The sequence below is a fragment of the Balaenoptera ricei genome, chromosome 7, assembly GCF_028023285.1.
Source record: "Balaenoptera ricei isolate mBalRic1 chromosome 7, mBalRic1.hap2, whole genome shotgun sequence".
Lineage (NCBI taxonomy): Eukaryota > Metazoa > Chordata > Mammalia > Artiodactyla > Balaenopteridae > Balaenoptera > Balaenoptera ricei.
Genome location: NC_082645.1, coordinates 9,441,458 through 9,451,249, shown reverse-complemented (window position 1 = coordinate 9,451,249; position 9,792 = coordinate 9,441,458). Strand labels below are relative to the sequence as shown.

Here is a 9,792-nt window from a genome sequence, read left to right as displayed (position 1 = left end):
CCCACGTGCCCTGGACCCTGCGTGCCACAACTAGAGAGAAGAGAAAAACCCTCACGCCACAACTACAGAGAAGCTCACGTGCCACAGCAAAAGATCCCGCACGCCTCAACAAAGCGCCTGCGTGCTGCAACTAAGACCCAATGCAGCCAAAAATAAATAAAATAAATAAATTCTAAAAATAAATAAATAAATAAACCTTCCTAAGACGCTTTCTTCCCCTGGCTTCTGTGCCGAGCCACTCTCCCTGTTCTGTCAACCTCTCTGACCACTCCTTGTGGCTCCACTCCCTCCCTCCCCCTGCTGGTAACCAGGGCTCTGTCCTCAGCCCCGAGGCTTCTCAATCCACACGCCCTCCAGGGAGATCCCACCCGATCTCCTGATTCACCTACCACACATACGCTAACGCTACCCGAAGCTCTCTCGAGGACTCCCCATTTCCCTCTCACCCGAAGTCCTGCTGGACACCTCGGCCAGCAGCTCCACAAGCACCATCAGTCCCACACATCCAAAAGCAAGCACACTGTCTGCCCAGCCGCCTCGAGACACGCGTTTCCCCCTACGGCCCTCACGTTGGCTAGCGGCACCTAAGCCTCCTGAGGCTTCCAGACCAGAAACCTGACAGTTAGGCTGGATGCCTCCGTCTCCTTCACGCCTTCCTCATTCAACCAACCTTCCCAGTCAGTTTCACCTCCCTTAAACGTTATTGTATGGGGGGAAGGGGGATGGTTTGTTTTTATTTGTTTAATGCTTATTACAGTGACTACTAAGAAAAGAAATTGTTTCAGGCTCAGGGAGAATCTTATTCCCGTGTGAGGCATGACAGTGATGTCCTACCTGGGACAAACAGTTCGGTCCAGACCACGAAAGAAGAAAGCTACAACTTCTGAGCGCACAATCATGAAACGATGGCAGGAGCAACGTGCGTATCCAAATCATCCCTTTAGCCCCTTGCTCAAGTCAAGGTCTCAGAACACAGCCAAAAGAGCTTTTGTTCTTTATTAAAATTCTCTTAAGCATCACTCATTGTTCAAGTTTAAGACAGGGCAAATCCTTTCTAGTATTTACGGGGCTCTCTTCTTCTCCTCATAAATAAATCTATAAAGAAAGCATCCACTAAGTCATCTCTATTTTCTCTAACCTGCTTGATTTTCTAAAGTTGGAAAAAGCAATCTTGGTGCCCCGAAACCAGAGCCAAGGCTTCTCAACATCTTCAGTTAAAATACCAGTAATTTCCCAACCGGGGGAGAGCACACCAACATTACCTACGCTTTACAGTACACAGCTCCGTGGCTGCTGTCCTCTGACTGCTGTACCACACAGCAGTGTGGGCTCACCACCCCAGTCATCTTCAGCCTCAAAAACCATTCAGAACTTACTGCCCATGTAGAAGAGTTCTCACGGCAGCACACGAAGTGACAAAAAGACCAAAAAGAAAAAAAAAGAAAAGAAAGAAACTGTTTTTATTGCTTTACAACAAGCGGGCAACAGACACAACGGAATAATCATACACATGACACTTGTACATCCCCGAATGGAGTATAAAACCAGAATGTGTTCCTCCACTTAAAACGTTATTTGTGAAAAGTGAAATCCACAACTTCTGCCAAGAACTCTACTGTTCTCAAGCAGAACTGATACTTAAAGAGGCAAAGAAAGCTATGATCAAACTTCCTGCATGTGTCTGATCATGGAATTCAAAGCCTTTTATGCTCAGCCCAAGTAGTGCTATTACTGCACATCTGGGGTGACCATCCTAGGCACTTTAAGACTCTAACTTTTTTCTTTCCAAATTTTTCTGCAGAAAGAGCTGTCAAGAAAATTGTTCTAAAATGCAACTATGCGTAGCAATTTATGTCTCATTTCTACTTCTTTCCGCATGATGGAAAATTTGATCAGTCCTTAACTCAGCCCGATAATAGCTCTGATGGTCATGCCAAATATCCTACTGTACAAACAGGAAGCCCAAACCCGTATTAGGCATGAGAGGGTGACACTTCTAAATACCTCCTATTATTCTGGACACACTGGCACCTTCCCTTCAGTGAGCTCCAAGACGCTGTGGATTAAGTCACCATTTTAATAATACCTCTTCAACAGCAAAATTACATGGCAAGTACTACCTGAAAGTTGGGAGGGGGACGGTGCCAATGAGATACGTGTGACTTGCCCAAAACTGTAAAACCTGACTGTTGGAATAATCAACAACCTGAGAGAACTGCTTACTCGAAAAAACATGACGAAATCAGCTAATTTTTTTGTTTGTTTGTTTTTTAATTCAAGGTTTTCTCTTACTTCCAGACAAAGCACAGCATTCTTCAGTCAGAACATCACCAGTCAGGGTGTTGAGAATTAACTCCGCTGAGTGGCTTTACACTCCCAGACCTAGCGGTCTACCTTGCTATTAGGTAAAAAGTTTCATAGCTCAGAAATACATCATATGAAATGTTAGTTCAAGATGTGTGTGGACACAATGTTTCCCTGCTGCAACAGCAGAATGTTAAGGCAACATCAGAACACAGAGGTGTTTTAAAACGCTACCCCTACTCCCCACCTGGTAAGCAGAGCCAGACGATGTTACTCAACCCTTAATACAAAAATGTCCCCAAATAATCTGCTGAACTTGACTTCGCAGTTTAATCTTTGATATTTTGATGGCAGTGAGAGAGAACCCTGGGGCTATACTTCCCTTGCAAAAAAAATTCAACATGTGATTTACTCAGAAGGTTTAAAATGAGGAAGGAAAATATCAAATAACTTGTCCTTCACTTGGCAACCATCCTTTTGAGTGAACTATTTTTATACGGTATCCAGGGCATACCTGGGTATGGATGGCTAATTTGGATATAGAAAACATCAAGGGTCACTCCTGGAAGAATCACAAACAAGACAGTAAAGCTCTCCATCAGTACATCGACAGCATCAGGGTAAGCAAGAAAAGAACTTTACCAAGAGGTTGGCATTTACACTTTTTGACAGAACTGAAATACACTGAGTTACAGAGCAAATTCACTGAAACGACAAAGAAAAATCTGTCCTCGTAAAGGCTATTCTTTCACCCCCCAAAAAAGTGTTTCAACTCTGATACACCACACAACCGGTTAAGAAAATGAAGCGCGGTGTTTAGCGATGGGCATCCTAACGACCGTGAGAGGCGCCGGGCTGGGGTCAGCGGGGCGCGCGGAGAGCCCCTACTTCTCCGCACAGGCCGCCGCCGTCTCCTTGTTGAAGCCTCGGATGGAGAGGTCGTAGACCACCTCCTCCACTTTCTTCACGTCGTACTTCAGGCCGTCATAGCGCTTCCGCAGGGAGTCGTTTTTGAGGTTGAGGAGGCGGAAGCCGGAATCCAGCTCGTTGATGAAGGTGGAGATGTGCAGGGGCCGGGAGTAGTCTCCGGCGGTCACGCTGTTGACCGACAGTCTCGACTGCGGGACAGAGAAGTGGGGACGTCACAGCAGGGCTCCTCCTCCTAGGCTGGCCACCAGGCCCGCGGGCCGCAAAACTTCTCCATACTGTCCCTCATAATTCCAGTTTTGACAACTGCTTGATTTTACTAACTTACTTAATAACTTAAGAAATCATTGGCCTTTTGTTGGAGTTTCTGTGGCCTCCAACTTTCATAAATATGAATAGGTTATAATGAACACCTTTATAACAGCTTTTTCTCTTCTTTTGAATTACTTTTATAGGATAATTTCTCAGGAGAGAGATGAAGGAGATAAAGGCAAGAATAATTTATACAGCTATACAGTTAAATTGTTCCCCCAAACAATTACATGAATTAACGCAGTCACCAGGAACGCATGCCTTACCACTACTTTGAAAGGAAGAGGCATTCTCATCTTTTAAAAGTGCACACAGTACTTAAGTGTGCACGGCCACCTCATCGTCTGAACCGCCATCCCAGCAAAGCCTACCACACACAGTACACAGTCAGTGACTACCCTGTGACCGACAGGTGGCTTAGAAAAGAACGAGACTGCTGAATTTTTGTACCCATTTAAAAAACCTGACAAGGAAGTGGAAAAATCAAAAGAGCAAATGACAAATCACTAAGCTTCTTACCAGTTCACTAGCAAGAATGAGAACTCCTGAGAGATAATCTTCTACATCCAGATGAAATCCCTTCTCCCGATCTGGCTCAACTAAAAAATATAACAAAGTAAAGACAAGGTCGTGATGGAAATACAACTTACACCTAAAAATTTTTAAAAATACAGACACACACACACACATACACACACATGTAATTTCTCTCAAAGTGAAAAAGGAACAAGTCCTTCAAAACTATCTTTTGAATGTGGACATATCCCTGGCACTGTGGATTTTTCATACTCTCAAGCAGAATTCAATTTTTCCTTCCATTCTTCTTTCAAAATATAATACCACCAAAGGGCTTCCCTGGTGTCACAGTAGCTAAGAATCTGCCTGCCAATGCAGGGGACATGGGTTCGAGCCCTGGTCCGGGAAGATCCCACATGCCGCGGAGCAACTAAGCCCGCGCGTCGCAACTACTAAGCCCCTGCGCCTAGAGCCCGTGTTCCGCCACCGCAGTGAGAAGCCCGCGCACCACAATGAAGAGTAGCCCCCGCTCGCCGCAACTAGAGAAAGCCCACGCGCAGCAATGAAGACCCAACGCAGCCAAAAATAATAAATAAATAAAATTTTAACCAAAAAGAAAAATAATAATAATACCACCAAGAATGGTACCTAGTTATGTCTGAGAATACCTTTGTTTTTAGAAGTGCACGCTGAAGCACTGAAATGAGAAGTCATGGTCTCTACACCTGACTTTCAAACGGTTCGCACGTGCCCCCAAGGCACACACAGTAAGAGACTAAGCAGATGGGCCAAAATGTGAACAAGCAGAGGATCTAAGTGGGGGGTACACAGGGGTTCACTGCACTGTTCTTTTTTTCTGTAGGCTTGACGTTTTTAAAAACTCAAAGGAACACCCAAGTACAAAGAGCAAGCCACTACACATTTTTATTTTTATTTTTTTTTTAAAAATTGCTAGCACCTTTAATTATTATTAATTAATTAATTTATGTTTTTGGCTGTGTTGGGTCTTCGTCTCTGCGCGAGGGCTTCCTCCAGTTGCGGCAAGCGGGGGCCACTCTTCATCGCGGTGCACGGGGCCTCTCACTATCGCGGCTGCTCTTGTTGCAGAGCACAGGCTCCAGACGCGCAGGCTCAGTAGTTGTGGCTCACGGGCCCAGTTGCTCCGCGGCATGTGGGATCTTCCCAGACCAGGGCTCGAACCCGTGTCCCCTGCATTAGCAGGCAGACTCTCAACCACTGCACCACCAGGGAAGCCCTACACATTTTTAGTTTTTCTGTTTCCAAGTAACCAGTTTTCCATTTAGCTCTCATTTGTTTCCATAAATAGAAAGCCCCCCCGCCAAAACCTCAGCTGGCCCTGCAGGTAGACACGCCTGCGGACACTCACTGCCAAGGATCTCCGTGACCGCCTCTCGAGTCACCAGGGTCTCCGACTCCAAGTACACGACGAAGGCTGCCAAGAAGACCAGGCGCTGTAGCACAAACCTCCAGTGCTCGTGAAACCTGCGGCGAGCGTGAGGCACCAGCGTCAGAAAGACAGGACGGGGGCAGCCGTGGTCAGACACGCGAGGAGTGGGGCCCTTTTTTCAAATAAAACTTATAAAACGTGTAAGAGCAACGTGACCTTTAAGTATATGAGGTGGGTGCAGCGTAAGTACACTGGACTGGATTTGCCTGTCCAAATTTATAACAACTACTTACTATAATTTTAATGAATGAGAAGCATGGTCCAATTTTGATGAATGCAAAACTTTACAACCAAAGGCTATGGACAAGAGCAACTGTGCTTTAGAAGTTTAATCAGTAAATACAATAACACTGCTCTGAGAAAAATAAATGTGGGCGAATGAAGATTGATGAGAACCCCAACTGTACATCAGCCTCAGCACCTGACTGTGTTATGCTCTGAACTGAGTGCAGGGTATCAAGAAACTCCTGATTCACACACATAGGAAATAACTACCATGTGCAGTTACTAAACAGGTGAACTTAAAACCTTGGGATACTGCAGTTAAACCAAGCTAGGAGCCTGAAAAAGAAATAAGAAATTTTACAACCCCTAGATATTTATGCTATGCCTCCTGATTTTCAAATGTGGCAACAAATTCAAAACCATCTTTCAACAAAACCCAGGCCAAACAAAACATTCTGAGGTCCAAATCAGCCAGAGGGCAGCCTGTGTGTGAACTCCAAACACCATGGTCTCTAAAGACCCTGCCAGTTCTATTGTCCTACTTCTCTAAGCATCAGTTATTACCTTACAGCAGGGGTCAGCAAACTTTTTCTGTGATTGAGGCTTTGTGGGTCACTTTCAGTCTCTGTCACATACTCTTATTTGTTTTTTTTTTCTTAACAACTCTTTAAAATATAAATATATTTATATAAAATATAAAAGGCCACAGTAGTTTGCCGGCCCCTACCTTTAAAGAATCTTGTGAGGTTATACTATCCACTCCCCATATACACGTCCTAACTATTTCTTGCCTATAACGTGTCCTAAAAGAATATCTTCTCTAGTGAGAAAGCAAGCGTAAGTAGAAAGTTTAGGTTCCTATTTACTATATTTCATCAACACTCAGTTTTTCCCAGTTTAACATCTATGAAATCAGGATGTATTGTACAATTTACATTTCACAATTATGATTAACAACAAATTTTTTCCCTAGTGGTATGAAAAATAACATTGTATCTTAAAATTAATAGTGTTGTACATTCAACAAGATATGGCATAAGATATTACCCACATATGTCACTTGGCAGTGAAATTCGATATTCAGTGTATTTATACACACACACATACACTGCCACTTAATCCCATAACCTTAACAGCAAAGATAGGGTTCATCCAACTTCACAAGTAACTTGAATATACTAAAAAGATATTCCCTATTTTGACCTTCACACAATACATATTTTCTTTTTAATTACCTTTTCATTGCAAAAATTATACATGTTCCTTAAGAAAATTTTGAAAGTAAAAGGGAGAAAAAAATAAAATCAACACTTTTGTCACCATTAAAATACCACCACTATTAACAGTTCCTTTTCCTTTCTGTTGCTTCTTCTAAGTAGAGGGATTTTTACCGAAGCAATCATTTAGTACGTATAATTTTTCTCTTGCCTTTTTTTACTTAACGTTATAAAAGATGCTAGTTGTCTTACAAACCTGTAATACTGCTCAGCAGGAAACTTGGTCTTCAAAGACGTCAGATGTGTTTTTACTGTACCAAAATGTTCTCGAGCTTTCAAACACCTCTTTGGAACTGATCACAAAAAGATAATCAAACATAATAATGACAGACTTAGCAAATTTCAAATACAGTTCTTGCTTAACAATCTATGTAGTCTACCTGGAAATAAATCAATTTTTTTTTTAAATCTCATGACCAAATGTAGGGTATGCATCTCTGCTTTCAAGCTGGCTCTTAAAATTTCATATCTAGCTTCCCTACTAAAAAAAATAAACAAACAAAAAATTGCTAAAAGGGAATATGTTGGGAAACATACTGGTAAACTGTCATAAATAACCTCACCTTTAAGCTGCCTTTCCTAGTCAGTCCCCAAAGGATGCCTAAAATTGGGCTGCTTCTAGCTCCCATATTTGGTCAAAAGGCAGCTTTATAATTATTCTCAATCAGGCTGACCAACTCTGTATCACCTAGAAAAATGACTGGTCCCTGACACCTGTTAATTACATCATTATATCATTATCTATCTGAAACTATATTTCAGCTCTTTCAGTTGTGCTCACTACATCTTACAATGGAAGTTCCATGTCTAAACTTCTCGTACTTGATACCCAAACAAGAGCTGACTGTAAACACATTGACAACATTTTACACTGGCCATTTCATTATCTACAAATGCATATTAAATTATTTTCAATGACTGAAAGACTGGGTTTAAGAAAAAGAACCAAATAAAAGTTGCTAGATACACAAGAGAGCTATGAAACTACCACAATTATCATCAGTATAACTCTATCACAGGAGAAGACATTCCTATTTCAACCTACATGAAAGCAGAAAATCAACCAAAATACACAGAATTCTGGAAACCTGTAAAATGATCAGCTCACCCACTTCACCAATTTTTACTCACCATAAAGCATGAGAGACATTTTTCAGAGTAAATAATACAGATTTGATATGTCTTCTGGATGTAAATTAACTCTTTAAATGAGAGATCAATAAATTGGATAAAAACCTTCAAAATCAAAACAAAGAACTTACTGTCCTGAAACCCAGCACCCTGATGGACCCCTTGCAGTAGAGTTAAAATCTCTCGAGCTGTTTGTTCCAAACTCTGCACAACTTTTCGGATTTCCTAGAAAAAATTAAAGATGAAAATATCAAATAAATCCAACATAATCATTATATTATCATAGCCTCAAACCAAATATACTAAATAGCATATTTGATCTATGACACCTTCACATATATTCAAAACACTAGCAAACTTTACAAGGACATGAATGGTGCACAAAATATCCAGATTTGAATTCTGACTTTTCCACTTACTTCCTCTGTGAGACCTTCAGGAAGACACTAAAAAGCCTTAGATTCCTGATATAAACTTCAAAGGCTAATTGCCACCCACTCACCCAAAATATCCCACTGCAACACTAAAGGAGATGAGGCACCCACACGTAAACTAACAAGAGAAGAATGAAACGCAATACAAGGATCGGGTATTTTTCATTCATTCATTTTGCAAATATTCACTGAGCACATTCTTAGGCACTGTGTAACTACTGGGGAACCAAGCAGACAGTCCCTTCCTTCCTTTAGAGTATAACGGGGGAGGCGTTTAAAAAATAACCATCACACAATTTTTTTTAATGGTAATGCACTACTAGAAGTAAACATAACAGAGTAAAAAATTATTTATATTTTGACGTCAAGGAGGTGAACACGAAATAACCAGGAAAAGAGTGGGAAAGTAGCGCATTCCGGGAAAAGCAAGCAGTACATGCAAAACTCCTGAGGCAGGAAGCTATTTGGGGAACTAGAGGAATAAAAGGGAGGTAAACTGAGCATAACACACAACGGAAAAAGGCGTAAAATGAGACTGGAGAGAGAGACCTGTGGGCCACAGTAGAGTCTGGAGTTTTATTCTACGTGGAATGAGAAGCCATAGGAGAGTTTTAAAGAGAAGGGCACACGTGCTTTTAACACACCAATAAACAAACACAACAAACACGTGTCGTCTGAGTCCCAAGCGCTAACTGAGGCTTCGACATAAACATACGCTAAAAAGGAGGAAAACTGACACCCAAATGAGGTAGGTGATGCCAAGGAACCGAGCCCCGAACACAGGGGACCAGGACCTGGCAGCAGAATCGGGGGCCGGGGGAGGGAAGTGCCCTGACCCGAAACAAGACGGGGAGCAACCCACCCCCGGAGGCTTCCCCACCACTCGAATCTGAGCGACGGAGGAGGGCCGGGCGTCGCGGCCCAGCTAAGCAAGGAGAGGGAAAGGGGATGGGGAGAGAGGGGTCTCGCCTCTCGGATGTCCTGCTCGGCAGCCAAAAAGCCCTGCAGCTCCACGAAGATCTCGCTCACAGACATGGCGCCGGCCGCACAAGTGTCAGCCACGGCGGCGAGGGTGGCCAGCCGAGTGCGTTCGGGAGACAACCGGCGCCGTCAGTCACAACGCCCGCCACCGCCGCGGCCGCGTCCACCGGGCCCTGCGCTGGGGCTGTCGCTGAGGTCCTCCCAGGCCCACGGCGCG

At 43.2% G+C, this 9,792-nt stretch overlaps 1 protein-coding gene across 2 annotated transcripts; it reads right to left on the bottom strand.

Annotated features, from left to right (window-relative positions):
* Nucleotides 1–1,441: 1,441 nt before the first annotated feature.
* Nucleotides 1,442–9,792, bottom strand: TSN (translin). 2 transcript variants are annotated; one of them, XM_059927675.1, is made up of 6 exons: nt 9,564–9,788; nt 8,292–8,385; nt 7,226–7,322; nt 5,447–5,562; nt 4,063–4,142; nt 1,442–3,422 (listed from the first exon to the last, which is right to left on the bottom strand). In XM_059927675.1, the coding sequence occupies exons 1-6, from the start codon at nt 9,627–9,629 to the stop codon at nt 3,189–3,191; spliced, it is 687 nt and encodes a 228-aa protein (XP_059783658.1). In that variant the 5' UTR covers nt 9,630–9,788; the 3' UTR covers nt 1,442–3,188. The 2 variants fall into 2 exon arrangements, with proteins under 2 accessions (XP_059783658.1, XP_059783659.1); XM_059927676.1 differs by lacking the exon at nt 4,063–4,142 and having other exon boundaries at nt 3,199–3,422; nt 9,564–9,792.